At 44.8% G+C, this 16187-nt stretch overlaps 2 protein-coding genes across 6 annotated transcripts in view; one reads left to right on the top strand and one right to left on the bottom strand.

The window, feature by feature from the left end:
* Window positions 1-2023: 2023 nt before the first annotated feature.
* Window positions 2024-16187, top strand: part of MOB3B (MOB kinase activator 3B) — a 238454-nt gene continuing 224290 nt past the window's right edge. For 2 of the 5 annotated variants that reach the window (XR_010945054.1, XR_010945055.1), the window contains exon 1: window positions 2027-2256. The gene's annotated coding sequence lies outside the window, so the exon portion shown is untranslated. Of the gene's footprint in view, window positions 2257-2872; window positions 2984-16187 lie in introns of those variants that run through there. The other 3 variants (XM_067744559.1, XM_067744554.1, XM_067744557.1) reach the window with 3 other exon arrangements.
* On the bottom strand, window positions 6928-7551 carry IFNK (interferon kappa). Its single transcript, XM_067742440.1, has one exon. It carries the CDS (start codon window positions 7549-7551, stop codon window positions 6928-6930), a length of 624 nt encoding a protein of 207 aa, XP_067598541.1.

The following is a 16187-nucleotide window of genomic DNA, read 5'->3' as shown; positions in this document are numbered from 1 at the left end:
TTGAATTCTAACCCCCAAGGTGATGGCATTGGGAGGTGGGGCCTTTGGGAGGTGATTAGGTCACAAGGGCAGAGCCCTTATGAATGGGATTAGTGCCCTTATAAAAGAGGCCTGGGAAAGCTTCCTTGTCCCTTTCTGCCATGTGAAGACACAGAGAAAAGATGTCTATGAGGAAACGGCCCATCATCAAACACTGAATCTGCCAGTGCCCTGATCCTGGACTTCCTAGCCTCCAGAACTGTGAGAATTTCTACTTATAAGCCACCCAGTCTACGGCATTTTGTTTTAGTAGCCTGAATAGACAAAGAAGCAGGACCAAAGAAGGCTTGAATTTAAAATGCTGGCCCTTCAGAGCAGATTCTGAAGGTTGAGCCATCTTCTTCCAGCCACCAGGTCACAGGCAGGGAAGCTAGATCAAGGGTGGGTGAGAGATAGGATGTGATTCATTATATTGCCCCCACTCACTGGTTAAAGTTACCGAGGAAATAACGAAGGCTTCCTCCCAACCACCAGGTTCACCATTTCTCCCCACTGAATGGGCCACTAAGGGAATGAAGTGGGATGAAAGTTCTCTTTTCCCTACAGGCAAGGCTGAAACCCAAAGAGAGAGGCAGAGACCCTTCCATTAATGCTTACTGATTAGAATCCAATGCCTTATTTGCCCTGCACATGCCCTGCTCATCTGCGCGCTGGAGCTTGAACCCTATCTTCGAGGGCAGAAGTTGGATCTCAATGTTCTACTTTAATTTCTGAGACAGGAAGCCTTATTTTTCCTCTCTTCTTGACAGAAAAGAAAAGACCCCGTAATGAGAATTCTGGGGCAGGCAACAGCCTCTTCCTAATTAGGGACAAGTGAGTACGAGAGAAGGACTATTAAAGGTAAACTAGAGTAATTAAGAGACACTTCTACCCTGATTGTTATGGATGATGAAGTGCTGTCTGATTGCCATGGAGCCCAGGAACAAAAGGAACTTGAAAGCAGTGAATGGGGTTTTAGACAATTTGGAAACGAGATTGCATGACTCAACAATGAACAGAAACATTGCTTAGTGGCTGGGTTTTTGTATCTGACCATTTTTTCTTCTCTTGTTTGAGTTTTATATTCACAATATTCATTATCTTTGCATTGCCAAATGACACAGAATTAAATCATTTAATCCAGGGTTGATATCATTAGACAATGACTATTAAGTATTTCTTATAATATCAGAATTGACTTGATATTGCAAAGGATGGGTGTGATTTTAGAGGGTCTCACTTGGTGGTTGTGGAAACAACTTTTGCGGGAGGGATGTTTTCTCTGTGTATTCTAGTTTCTACTCAATATATTTCCATACTTCTTTACAGTGTGTAGTAAGAACTGTAAAATGCAATACTTAGTCATTTGGTACTTCTCATTCAATGTGCACTAAGATGCTATCATACGGGGAATTAAAAGATGTGGAAGACTCATTCTTTTCCTCAGGAAGCTTATATTTAATGACTCCTACTATGAACTAGGAATACTTTCTATGTTTACTTTACCCTTTACTACCACCCTGCAAGGTAGATACTACAAGGTAGAGGTCATAGACCAAGATCACACAAATAGAAAGTGGCAGGCTGTGGGTTGGGCTTCAAAGTCCATGCTCTTTCCATTACTCCCAGCTTGCTCTAGCAAATTGCTAGAATCTCAAAGTATTTTCCAACGACTAATGCTCTCCTCAGTCGGGCAGTCCACAGCATTTTTCAACAAGTCAGAAAATCCTGGAGAAGGTAAGCAATTTCCTCCTCTCTAGGTGCCTTGGATGTGGCCCTGGTGGACCCAGAACGCACCCGTTCTGATCTGATATCCTACTCCCCGCCCTGGCCACAGGGTCATTGTCTTTTCCGCAAGGCCGGGAGCCCTGCTCAGACTGTCCATTCCCCACCTCTTTCCGGAGGGAAGATGACCCAAAGGCGACCTAACGTCCCGTTCCGACGGAGCTGCCATTCCGCGGGCGACCGCCAGGGGGTCCCCGCACGCGCCTCTGCATGGTAGCCGCGCGCCGGGTGCCGGTGGGGGCTGCTTTGGAGCGGCGGCGTCTGCAGCTGGAGTCCCGCGCTCGCTCGCCCGCGCGCTCGTTGAGACCGCGCGCGCTGGCCCGGGAGCCCCTCGCTGGATTCGCGAGCGTCGCCCCTCCTGCCCCGAGCTCATCCTCTTCCTCTCGCGCCGCCTGCAGCTGCCCCGGCGCGGGGAGCCGACAGGGCCCCGGGGCAGAAGGTAAAAACCCCACGGTGAGTGAGAGCTCGCTTCAAGCGAGGGGAGGTGGCGCAGCCCGCGGCCGCTCGCGCCGGGTCGCGCTGAGGAGGGTAGAGGTGCGGGGCGCACCTGGGGGCGGGTGCAACAGGAGGGCGGGAGGCGGCGGACCCCGTTTCCCCGCCAGCCCTTCGCTGGCTTCCGGGGCTGGAATCCGCGTCAGACCCCTGCCCGCGTCTTGGCTTCTGGCCGGCTCCTCCCGCGCCCTTCCCGGGTGTGAACAAGAGTCCACCCCGGGCTCCGGGGCCTTGATTTTAAAAGATCTGTCAAAAATATCGATCTTCTTCGGGGTACAAGTCTGTCCCCGAATCCATCCCGGGTTGCAGATGACTGCAGGGTGCGTGCGGGGCAGTGGGTGGCGGGAAGACAAACTTTTACAAAAGTGCGCCTGGGCAGGGGGACCACGTTTAGGGCGTCTTGATATTGAAGGAGGAGGCTCGGCTCGGGTCTGCGAAGGGGGACTCCGCTCCATCGGCGAGGTCGCCCCGGGGACTGTGGTTGCTTCTTGGAGGGAGAGGGTGTGAAAAGGACGTACAAATCCTGCCGAACCCCTGGGCCAACAACTGTCAAATATCTGGAATCCCAGCCCCTCCCTTTCCCTGCACTGAGGAAGAAGGTGGAAACCCTTCAACTTTCCTTTAATTGCCCCTCCCTGCCTTTGGACCCCCCTGGAAGGGTAAAGGGCCGACTCCCGGCGCCTGGCAAGTAAGTACCAGAGACCCCAAACTCCTCAAGATCCCCCTTCACCCACCTTCCTGACCCCTCCCAGACGTCCGCCCCGCAGGGACCACGCGACAGAGCCGATTGAGACCGTGGCGAATAGCCTTTTGTTTCTCCGCGTTTCCCCTATTGTTTGCCTTTCTCACATCTGGCGGGGCTCGGGAGACAAGGAAGCCCCTCGGGTCCTCCTCCCCCCGCCTCCACACCAGCCACCCGGCCAGCTCGCGCCCGGGAGCCCGCCTGGGGAAGGAGAGGAGCCCGACCCCAGCGGGGCCGCCCCACCCGGGCCTTGCGGTTAGAGGGCGGAGGGAAAGTTGTTCCTTCCCCGCCTCCTCGGGTGCCTGTGGCCCTGGGCGCATTTCTCAGGTCTTATCCCCAGCGCGCCGAAGAGCGCAGGTCGGGATGGGTGCCTCTTTCGGCAGAGAGTGGAAGCGAGGTTCCGCCCCAATCTGGGTGTCCTTTGCTGGGTTCCAGTGGATTCCGATCTCCGCCTAAAGGCGTGTGGCCGGCCCGCTGCCAGGCGGCGGGACGGGATCAGGGCACTTCTGGTAGGCAGACAGCTTTAAGGCTCTGAGGTCTGCGAGTTTCCAAGGGTTGAAGGGCAGGCGAGTCGCCTTAAAGAGAATGGAGATATGCAAATAACCTAGGAAGCCTCGAGACTTTGTCTAGAAACAGGAGTGAAGTGGCTTCCTCCAGAATGAACCTGGAGTTCTGTCTTCGCACAGGGCTCCAAGTGTAAAGTCCCGGTCCCCTCTCGGCATTTAGGAAAAGCGGACCCGGAGGACCCAGTGCAGACGCTGCCAGGGCCGAGTTCACGATACCCAGGCCTTGTGAATCGGTGTCTGGAGACAGAGTTCTCCTGTGAGTGCGCCTGTGAGATTATAGTGGCCCTGTTTCTCTGCCTTTCCTATCAAGTTGTTTGCTTACACATGGTGCTTATTCTTAATGACTGTGGATTATTAAAGAACTAGGACTTACCACCTGAAACTAATATAATATTGTAAATCAACTATACCTCGGGGGCGGGGGCGGGGTCGGGGTGGGGGAAGAGCTAGGGCCGAAGCACAGTAGCCACTCTGAGAGGGCAGGGCCCCCAGCTGGTGCCCCTAGAGTCGGTTAGACTGTGAGAGGAGACTGTGTCTGTACACCTGTTGGAATCTATACCTGCACATAGTCTTACATATACTGGTGTTGTCAGCCTTTTCTGTCTGACTGACACCCCATCAGTCCCCTTCCAAGGAGACTCAACTACACCCTTTTTTTTATCCTCCACCATTTGATCCCTGCCCCAAGACAGGGGAGGGAGGAAGCTTCCATCTGAACACTCGTGACCGATGTACCCACTCAAGCATTTTAAGTAGAAACTGCACACTGGCCTCTGCCCAGTTCCAGAAGTTTTCCCTGTACTGGACTTAGAACTTTTGAGCTTCCATTCAATAAAGAAGAACAAAAGGAGACTAAGTCAGGAGAGTGGACACATAGAGCACTTTCTCCAGTGACTTCTGAATATTACCAGTGGGACCAACAAAAGAAAGCAAGCAAAATCTTTGAAGCACCAGAATGCACTTTACAAAGATTTCATTATGAAAGTGATCCCCAAGGAAGGATTCCTTTGAAACTAGCAGCAGCAGCAGCAGCAGGAGAAAAACAAGAAGGACCTGAGTTGCTCAAGAAGTGTCTAAGGGCGTCATTAACAAAGTGAAAGGGCAGTGTCTGTCCCAGTCTACTCCAGTAAGGAAAACAGGGTAATTGCAGTGAAAGATAAGCTTGTACAGTTTCTTTAATTTTAGAATTAAAAGAAAACCCTCCCCAGCATTGTAGAAAAAACCAGAAAATACAGAGAGGTGAAAATTAAAACAGAGGAAGGAGGGATATTATAAACAAGGCTCCATTAAACAATCTTATCCAGGTATTTCCTTGGAATAAATTTCTGGAGATAGGATAGCCAGGTCTAAGGAATTAATGTACTTTTGAAGGATATTTAAGATGCCATATTGTCCCATTAGGAAACTTTTGCCAGTTTAACCTCTCCCCATCAATACACAGGAGTTTTTTTTCCCTATACCCTATACCCCACTGATAGTCTATATTATCACTCTTTTTTATCTCTGCCAGAATGGTGGGAGGGGAGTATCTTATTGTCTTCTTTTGAATTTATTTAATCATAAATGAGATTAAACATTTTTTCATATCGCCTGTTAGTATTTCTTTGTGATGGTGCCAGTTTGTGTCTTTACCTATTTTTCAGTGAGAGTGTTCTCCTTTTCCTGACTAATGGTGCTCGTAATTAAAGCATCCTGTCTGACTCCTGCCTCTGCCAGTACAATCAGACAATCTTTATTGACTGGAAGTGCCAATTCTCTTCCTTCTTGCATTGCAAGCATTTAGCAAGACTGCAACCATAACTTGCTGAAGTAACTGACACGGTCCCAGTGGAGTTACAAGGGAGACCATGCAAAGGCATTATTAGAGAAATTCATGGAAAATATTAAGTGTATACTTTCTGCTCAGTAGCTTGCATGCCCTAATTCCTTTATAGCTTGTAATGCTTTTTTAAAATTTAGAACTACTACTGATGAGTTGTTTTTTCTAAATGGATTATACTAACTCATTTTATTGTCTGATCCTTCCACTGATAACCAGTATCTAGTTCTTGTGCCTTTAAACATTTCTTCTAACTTTTGGACTGAATTTGCCTCAATTTTATCATAAGACTTTCTCAGTTTGACTACATTGTTGGAGCCCTGTACTTGGATGAATCTTGAATCTAAACAGTTTAGCAGCGTGCTGTTAAAGTAATAGCAGGAGAAGCCTTCCAAGAGCTGAACCGGGTACATTTCACCCTCTTTGATGCATTTGGGTAGCCACAGTCGCTGTTAATTCTTGCTTGAAGATAGATGGTTCTGAAATGGGGTAGAGGAGAGAGAGGAAGAGAAGATTCATTTCAGCTAGAAGATGAATTAATACAGATGAAGGACCACACAAGAAAATTTAAGTAAACAATCTGGGTAATCTAGGTACAAAATAACTTTCAAAAAGATAAAGTCTATTAAAGTGTCATGTATTATTAAATTGATTTAACAGATAGAAAGTGGCTTTCTAATTGGGAAAATCCAATCTGAAATTCTTCCATAGTCTGACTGTAGACATTTCATTCCAGGCAGAAAACAAACAAACAAAAAACAATGAAAGGCAGATATTAAACTTTTCTGTAGCATTTTCCATGCCTTTAGATATAAAAATCACACTGTATGCATTAGGAATGAACAATGCTCTCTGCATTAAATCATAGGCATCTAATTCAACCATCCAATATCACCATGGATCTTCACTCTCTTAAAATAATAAAATACCAAGCCACAAACTTTGTATCATTTTAACTAAACCAAGTTGAGAAGCAAATGGGCCAGAAATTTCAATTTTTTTTTTTTTTTTTTTTTAACAGTAGGGAGACAGGAAGGGTTTTAACTCTATGGGAGCGTGTATAAGCTCTTTTAACGTGCTGAACTTTCCTAGAATAAACAACCTTGGCAGCAAGAGGATTAAGTCATTGAGGTGTTCCATTTTTCAATATTCTCTGATCCGTGTCCTCTAGCCATTGTTTTGGTGGAGTTCAAAGGTGAGAGACAGAGCAAAGCAAGTACGAAAGAGCAAAAGGAAAGAGGAACAGAGAGTAGAAGGTGGAGGGGGAATCCTCCTTTAAAACTGTCTTCAGGACTTCCTAACAAGACTCTTGGTCACCCAGGAGGTGGTTAGCATCACTTTCTTTCTGCCAAACTTCAGAAACAGTGAACATTACCTAAACCACCACCAATCCAACCGAGGGGAGCCTTGGCATAGCACAGTAATCCTTAAACAGAGGATGAAGGAGGAAGAGAAGGAAAAGGAGATTTTGGAGAGAAATGGAATTTGAATTCTAAGAATATACCTTATTTCCTCCTGAGTAGTGCTGTGAATTTATTAAAGAAGTAGAAGCATCTTCTGATTTCCACTCGGACGATCTCCCAGGCGCAGTGACTGTATTTCTTATCTTTGAGGAACCTGTCTATCCTGTTGAAATACCTCCTCAGCTCTAGGTTGCTCAGCTGGGGGACTGGAGTTCCTGACTGTGTCCGCTCATCCTCTGCCACCTCTCTCATGTCTTCGTTTTCCTCCTCTTCTTCCAAGCATTGTTCCAGGTATTGCAGCTGTTGATCAAGTCCGATTTGGACTTGTCTCAGGTGTTTCTCTTCCCAAGTGGATTTGAAGGTGTCTTGAATGAAGATGTGGAAGGCCTGTCTGGACATTTCATAGAAGGCCTCCTTAATGTCCCTCGTCAGAGGCTGGGTGTGTGAGAGGATCTCTTGGGGCAACTCAAAAGCTTTGCTTTCTCTTAGACACTCTATAGGAAATGACTTGCTCATCCTTCTCAGAAGGCTCAGATTTTTCCAGGTGACTCTCCTCAGGTGAACATTCAGCAAGTTACAGTCCAGAGAGAGGATGCCGGTGACAAACAGACCCACGAGGCACACCGGCCACATACACTTTCTAATCACATCAGGCTCGGCGCTCATTGTTTTTCCTCACCCCCTTAGCTGAAAAATCCACAAGACTCAAGGTTGACAGTGAGTGAGGTTTTAGGTCTTAAGTATTACTTCGTGTGCCTTTTATACACCTGGGTATCTTCAGTGGGGAGGAGTTTTCTCATTCGTCATTTTATCGTACTCAGGGTTTCAGCCCCTTTGCCTCTGAGGCTTTTTTGACTTTGGGTGACTACATTGACTTTGGAAATGCAATCTTTTTTTTTTTTTTTTCTTTCAGAGAAGTGAGCAAAGCATTATCATTGTGTTATCTTAGGTGCCTGGGTGATCCATCCCAGTACTATAGAATCATCAGAACCAGCCTGATGCAGACTGTTTCAGAAAGAACTGAAAACTGGGACTCTATACACTTACTTACCTAACACTATTACATAAGAGCGAGCAATCCTCCAAGGAAATATTTTTACCTGACCCTGTAGCCGAACATCTTCTCTCATTGAGTTAATCATAGACGTTGACAAAATAACTATGATTATTTGATTGCAAGACCACTAGAACATAACATAGGTTAGGTTGTTTCTAATCTTGATAAATTAAGCTTTTTAAAAAATAATTAATTAATTAATTTTTATTTTTGGCCACATTGGATCTTCGTTGCAGTACCTGGGCTTCTCCTTGCGGTGGCTTCTCTTGTTGCGGAGCATGGGCTCTAGACGTGCAGGCTTCAGTAGTTGCGGCACATGGGCTCAGTAGTTGTGGCTCGCAGGCTCTAGAGCGCAGGATCAGTAGTTGTGGCGCATGGGCTTAGCTGCTCCGTGGCTTGTGGGATCTTTCCGGACCAGAGCTCGAACCCCTGTCCCCTGCATTGGCAGGCGGATTCTTATCCCCTGCGCTACCAGGGAAGTCCTTAAATTAAACTTCTATGTTTGGATATTTTCTCTTTTTATTTGACTTTTCTGGGCCTCAAAAAAGATGAAAAACAGAGTGGGTCGTTGAGCATGGCACTTATCACAGAACAGACTAGGCCAGCTTAGTTTTCTCTTGCCATTAGGAAATGTTGAAACTCTCCAACTGTCCTTTCCTTTAGTTAAACCTGAACCAGTGCTTACCACCCCTGCATAGCATTTTGTATGATCTGATCTCTTTCTTAGAAGTTCTCCAGAGGGTTGTATATTGGGGAATATTTTTCTGCCTCATTAACTTCTCTCTTGTAGTATCATGCTTTTTTTTTTTTAACTTTTAGATATGGTTTAGACAGTATTTTAAAACTTTAACTTAGCTGTCTTTCCTTCTTGTTTAGAGGTTCTGCATGCTGGAAAGTTTTTTTTTGTTTGTTCCTGTTTGTTTTTGAGGAGGTATATGAGTAGGTGATCACCCATTTTAGCCAAGCTAATTCCCACCTGGATCAGTATTACTGTGGTAATAATGGCTGTCCACCACTTATGGTTTTCACCCTGTTTGACCAGATAACCTTCTTCTGGTTATGGCCAAAGAAAATTTCTTTCTCCAGGAATGTGAAATGGGATGTCATTAAATAAGGTTAGCTTTAATTACCACCTTAAAAAAAGAAATGCATTAATTTTCAATAAAATCATTTTAGAATGGTAAGCAACCACCGTTCCATAAATATGGCAGACTTGGACTGCAAAATTGCTTAAAGTGTTTGTGTTTAAATTAGCTGGCTACACCAAAGGCTAATTGTAGACAAGTGAGACTTCTTAAAATCCTGGCTTTTTGGACTGGTTTACTATGAGAAGAAAACCTGCTACATAATGTTACTCTATGTGTTCTCTCTGTATAAATTCAGATTTCACAGAGATATTTTGTGGGATGACTAACTTAGAAAAATAATTAGGAGAATGGGCCCTTTTACACAGGAATATAAATTGACACAAACTTCCCGGATAGCAAGGTGGTGCCGTGTATCAAAAGCCTTAAAAACGTACATAATCTTTGACTCAGCAATTCTCCCTCTAGGAGTTTATCTCCAAGGAATAATGGTGGATGTCTTTTAAGGACTTAGCTGTCAGGAAGTTCATCACAGCAAAAAACTGAAAACAATTTAAATGTTCAGCAGTAGGTACTTGGTTAAGTAAACCATCTGTAGAAGACATCTGTGCAAGCATTAAAAATTATGTTGTGGGAATATATTTGGTTACTCGGATGGATACACTTCGTAGCTTAAAAACAAGTTTACGTGGTAGTATATAGTCTTATTTGTTAAATATAAACATATGCATATATGTACAGAAGAAATCTAGAAGTATATATGCTACAAATATTGAGTCATTATCTCTGACTAGAAAAGTAATGGGTGATTTTTAGTTTTGTATTTTTATTTACCTAGACTTTTAAAGTTTTCTATAGGCAGCAAGTATTTCTTATTTAATAAGGCAAACTATTTTTCAAACAAAGTATATTGAAAAACAGATATTATACGTCTGCAGCAGGATCAATGCTACTATATTTATGTAAACATTTCCGTTCTAGGGTACTTTAAAAAGGAGATGTGAATTTTCTCTGAGATTCAGTTCTAATTCAGTTGATATGAATAATATAGACTACGTGGGAGTTCAGTGTAGTATTGTTACAACTTTGCCTATAAAGAATGTAGGTTTATGTATATATATATAATACATATATTTATTATTGCACATACGTACACACACAGAGTTTATAAAATGCAAATCTCTTCTGAGGGCCAGACCTTCTTACATACCTCACTTAACTTCTTATACCTAAAGCTTTTTGAATTGTCGCAGTCAGAACTGCTTGTTCCTCTTTGGGCTTCTACGGTACTTCGTCCTCCTTAATTCTGGCTTTGTAAAGTAAATAATTGTGTAAGTGTTGATCTCCCAGTTTTGTGTGCCCCCCACCTCCACCCACCCAGGGTGCTTAACATAGTTCGTGCCTGAGACAGTTCAAACGTACTAACCAAGCTAAGAGATTGTTCAGTTGACCTTCTGTGCTAAGAGGTTCTGCCCGTGGGTGATGGAGGTGGCTGGAGATTTGGCCGTTGTCAACCGTCTTGAAGGTCCCTGTATTTTCTGCCATGTACAGTTTTGTCATCTTATTCCCCTCACCCCATATTCCCTCCCTCTATTGTCATTCCACATTGTATCCTCATTTATTCAAAACTGTATTTTTAGCGTCTACCGCGTGCCAATCCCTGGGCTAGGTCTTGAAGAAGGAGGGATAAGGTATAGTCCATGATCTCAAGGAGTCCGCGGTTGGAGAAGTAGGTATGTTCTGAGTGTCTTAGGTACAGGAGAAATTCATAGGTCCTCCCTATAGCGTGTCCCTCATTCCTCATGTACCATATTCATGACGAAAAAGGAAAGATGATGGACATGCCTGTTGTCCCCTCTTCCACCATTAGAATTGCTTGATTTAGCAGACAACAATATGGAAGACCCATGCAATATTTGGAATGCACCTTTACTAAATATCATTAATTTTTTAATCTAAAATTCCAATTTAATGGGGCATCCCGTATTTTATCTGGCAATCCTGTCCACCATGCCGGCTCCCATTGACCTCTTAGAGCAGAACTCAGACATGAAGGCCTCTGCAGGAAGCTTTTCCTCTGCTAGCTGTCCACCTTATGCAGGGGGGCATTCGATTGCGTTTCTCTGTGCTGGTTTTACTTGTGCACACATCCCTAACAACTGTGCACAGTCCGAAGAGGGTACCTGCCACGCTGAGACAGAATAGCACACACACGTACTCTCTCACATAATTGTTGTGATCAGAAGCATTATTGCATGATCAGTATTGGTCATGCCTCTGCTCCGTAAAAGCCATGCCATCTGACTCTATCTCAAAATATAATTAGAAAGGTGAAAAGAATGGCAGTGTAAGGAATCGTTTTTATTCCAGAATTTGTCTGTCACAGCTGCCCTGTCTGAAACTGTGGGCTATATTTTCACATGCTAACATGGTACCTGCTCTCATTTCTCTCGATCATTTCTATGTGGTCACACTTTCCTCAGGGGGAACGCTGATTGGCAGGGGCTGCCCTGTTGTCAATGGAACTGTGTGAATTTGACATGTGGATGGCATGGTTAACAGTAATGGGCAAGACGCAACTTGTTTGACAAAATGGAGATGAGACATTTCAGTCTAGACGAGACAGCCGTGACTCAGCTCACAGGCATTTGGTATCGCATGGTTAAGATTGATAGCTCTCCGGGAAAAGGCAAGTTTTGAACCAGGGTGAGAGTAACATGTGGGTCATCCATGTGACTCAGGGCATGAGAGTCAGTCATTCTGTTTGTGGGGTCAGAAGATGATTGAGCCCGGGAAGGAGCTCAGAGATGGGAAGCCTTGTGTCCATACCTGTCAGTGCTTTCCATATGGCGTGCAGACAGCGGTCACCACAAAGTCACGTGCAGCTCTTTTAGCCCAGACCAACTCTGAAGCTCTAATAACTGGGTGTTTCACTTATTCCCACTGCCTCCCATATTGGGGTCCCCTCTCCCCTGGTCCTCTAGTCCCTTTACTTGGTTGTTCTTCTTTTAATGACGTACCTGATATAGAAATTTATAGTGACTACACAAGTAATACGTGGATATGTGTCCATATAGTAAAAATTTAAACATTTCAGATAAAGTGAAAGCTTTGCTTGCCAGCTCTGCCTCCTGTCATGCCTCTCTCCTCCCCTGCGGTAACAACAGTTATCAGTTTGGTATGTCCTTACTTGATATCTGTCTCCCCACTAAACACTAATTTCCGTGAGCGCATGTCCAACAACTGGCTTGTTTGCTGCTCGTTCTTGAATGCCCACAGGGCTCACAGAGATGCAGAGACATCTGGACCACTTCCATGGGTGATACGTGGCATGGGAGTAGGGGGACTTGTATGTATTTTTTAAAAATTGCTGAAACAGGATTATAAAAATTGTGATATGCTTTGAAGTTCAAGCCTGGAAGTGTATTCCTGTGACTGTATATATGATATCATTTGGATATCATTTGAAAAATCTATGTTATAAACCCTTTGCGAATGTGAAGCCCAGTATAAATGGCTCATCAGACCTGGATCAGACAGATCCAGGTGCCTTTCACAACACCCTGCACATAGTAGGTGCTCAATAGTTATTTGTTGGATGATCAAGGGAAGATAATGAAGCCATGTCTCAGTGACAGGGAAGTTATTTGGTGGTTTAGTTCTTCTGGTGTAGAGATACGGGGAGGACAAATTCAGGTGCTGGGGAAACTTGAGAAGTTCACAGGATGGTAGATGGCAGCTCAAGCATTCGTTCAGTGTCCCCTCCTACTTCCATTGCTTTTGTCTTTGGGATTCCCCGAGGCTGGTTAGGTCATGAGCACCATCGTACCTCTACTCTGGTGGTATCACGTAGTTCTAGTTGTTCTTTTAAAAATATGTATTTATTTTGACTGTGCTGGGTCTTAGTTGCGGCACGTGGCATCTTTGTTGCGGCATGTTTAGTTGCGGCATGCGGACTTCTTGGTGATCGCACGCGTGTGGAATATAGTTCGCCGACCAGGGATCGAACCTGCGCCCGCTGCAGTGGGAGCGCGGAGTCTTACCCACTGGACCTCCAGGGAAGTCCCAGGTCTGTGTTGATTGGTTAACTCATACATCCTCCCCTCCAGACAAGACGTGTGTCTTACTCAGTTTTGTATACTTGGCACCTCTTACATAAAGACATCAAATGTTTGTTGAATAAAAGAAGGCCGTGTGATTTGTTTTTTATGGTTCTCAAGTTCGGGTATTAACCTGTGCTGAAAGAACTGAGCGCTTCCAAAATCATCCCTTCCCCCGCTCCTCTGAATATTGCCCCTTCTCTGTATTAATTGCTCCTGGTAACTGTCATTTTATATCACCCTTTTGAAGGCTCAGTGGACAGACTTACCCCTGCTTCGCTTTTATAGCCCAGCTTCAGATTATGCACATAGTAACTTCCTACACAGGAATAATTTTAGCTTTTAGAAAATGACCCCAGGTAAATAGAGATTTAACGTGGTGGAATAAGTATGTAAGTAAATACATATGCACCATCAGTAAAACCTACCCTCAGTTTGGGGTTTATCAGAACGGCTTCCATCTGAATCCTATTCCACTGTTGTTTCTCTTGGTCCGTTTGAACCCTAATGGGGCTTTCACTTCTGAGATGGTGGTAAGCATTTCAGATGAGAGAGGTCACCTACCAGAATAACGCTCCCCTTTACCCACTGAGTAGATGTGGATTTCCTCCCAGACCATATCTGAGTGTGCCTGTAGTCTGGAAAAACAACAAGAGTGGAGTGAGTGATGGACAGAGATGTCCTCTTGTCTTGGATAAATTTTTTTTTTTTTTTGCGGCACACGGGCCTCTCACTGTTGTGGCCTCTCCCGTTGCGGAGCACAGGCTCCGGACGCGCAGGCTCAGCGGCCATGGCTCACGGGCCCAGCCGCTCCGCGACATGTGGGATCTTCCCAGACCGGGGCACGAACCCGTGTCCCCTGCATCGGCAGACGAACTCTCAACCACTGCGCCACCAGGGAAGCCCTTGGATAAATATTTTGAAAGGAATTGCCGTGGCAGAGATGATGACTGTGGCTTCTTTTAATAACTATCAGTTTGAATGTGGTCATAAGGTTTCCTGACATTTATGAAGAGCAAAGAAAGGTATTATTATGGAAAAATTTAAGTGGGCTTTTCTTTTTCTTTTTTTAATTTTTATTATTTATTTGGTTGCGCTGGGGCTTGGTTGCAGCAGGTGGGCTCCTTAGTTGCGGCATGCACGTGGGATCTAGTTCCCTGAACAGGGATCGAACCCAGGCCCTGCATTGGGAGTGCGGAGTCTTATCCACTGCGCCACCAGGGAAGTCCCGAGTGGGCTTTTCTTTGACTGACAGAAGATTCACATGCCCCAAATTTTAGGGTTTTTTTTTTTTGGTCTGAGCAATGCCTGGGTTTGAGGATAGTGTCTGGAATAATCTACTAGAGCTATGGGCAGTGGGGAGGGGCCTCTTTTCTTCCTGACAACACCCTTGCCCCTAGGTAGCCTGTGAAGTGCAGACTCTATATCATAGAATGTAGGGTTGGAAGGACACTGAGAGATAGACTCTTGAGGTCAGAGGGGTAAAGTGACTTGCCCAAGGTCAGAGTGATACTTGGGGGCAAAGTCAGGCTGAGACCCAGGTCCTCTGGCCTCAAGGCCGTCACTGCAGGTCTTTCATCAGTAAGCAGAGAGCTCCCTTCGCTCTGCTTCCACTGAGAGGAGATGCCCTCCGGCAGCCATAAGAAAGGGGATTCTGGAGGCTTTCTCTGATTTGAAGTCAGACAAGGATGCTATAACTCAAGCTCTTTCTGGTACTTCACAAGGGCTTTTTGGCTCTGTGAGGGAGGCATTAGTTAGCGAAGGAGGAAACCCTGAGTTGTCTGACACCCCTAATATTTCTACAAAGTTACTTAGAATTCTGCAAATAAAGACTGTTAGGCTTCCCAGATTCCTAGGTCAGTTCAGGACTAAAGTGGTTGCCCTAGAGAAACCTGGAATGGGTTTCCTGAGAGGTTTCCCCCATGTCTGAAATTTATTTCTGGACTCATTTACTTATTTTCTTTGTTTTCCATCATATCTCCAGTGCTTAGCACATAGCATATGCTTAATAAATATTTATTGAACAATTAAGTATGTGTGTCACTATTTCATCTTATGAGTATACTGTATGAGATCGGTTCAATAACTCTACCTCTTGGTAGAACTGTGTAACTTTGAGCAAGTCATTTAAACTTCCTGAACTTCGTATGTAAATAGGGATAATAAGGGTACCTACCCCAAAGGGTGGTTGTGGAGATGTAAATTGCTAATAACAGTGCCTGGTACATAGTAAGCGGTCAATATGATAGTTAGCATCGTTATCATCATCATCATCTGTTGCCTAGAGTGTAAAGACAATGCTAAATTCCAGGAGTACAGGAGTAGAAAAGACATATATAGTCCCTGTCCTTGCAGAGATTCCTGGAGGCAGTGATATCTGAGCTGAGTCTTTTTTAAAACTTATTTTATTGAACTGTAGTTGATTTACAATGTTGTGTTAATTTCTACTGTACAGCAAAGTGCTTCCATTATACATATATATAGGCATTCTTTTTCATATTCTTTTCCATTATGGTTTATAATAGGATATTGAATATAGTTCCCTGTGCTGTACAGTAGGACCTTGTTGTTCTGAGCTGAGTCTTGAAGGGCAAAAGCTGGTGGGAGTTTGAATTAGCATGGTGATAGTTGGTATGGAGAGGAAGAGAATTATCTAGGAGGTAAGATTGGCAGGTCTTGGTGACTGATTTGGAGTGGGAGGGGGAGAAAGAGGAAATAGACCAGGGTGAAGCCCCATTTTTTTAGCTAGGTATACAGTGGTACCACCAACTAAGAGGTAGCATATGGGAGAAAGAGCAGGCTTGCGGGGCAACGACTGGTGGGTTCTGTTACAGATGGGTTACTTTGAGTTGTCTATGGGATAGCCAAGTGGAGATGTCCATTCGGCAGTTGGATATATGGGACTGGATGAGGGCTGGAGACTGATCCAGGTGGGAGAGAGAGATTTGAAAGTATCACTAGAAGCTGTGGGTGATAATTAAGACCATATGAATCAATGGGTCTGTCTGTCTAAAGAGGACATGTAGAGTGCAAAAAGAAGTGTGAGCCAATTTCAGAACC

The sequence above is a fragment of the Pseudorca crassidens genome, chromosome 7, assembly GCF_039906515.1.
Source record: "Pseudorca crassidens isolate mPseCra1 chromosome 7, mPseCra1.hap1, whole genome shotgun sequence".
Classification (NCBI taxonomy): Eukaryota; Metazoa; Chordata; class Mammalia; order Artiodactyla; family Delphinidae; genus Pseudorca; species Pseudorca crassidens.
Note: the sequence above shows the minus strand (reverse complement) of the source record. Positions and strands in the feature narration are given on the sequence as shown.

Bases quoted from the DNA above. Each gene is read 5' to 3' on its own strand.
- IFNK (XM_067742440.1), bottom strand. From the start codon at position 7,551: ATGAGCGCCGAGCCTGATGTGATTAGAAAGTGTATGTGGCCGGTGTGC.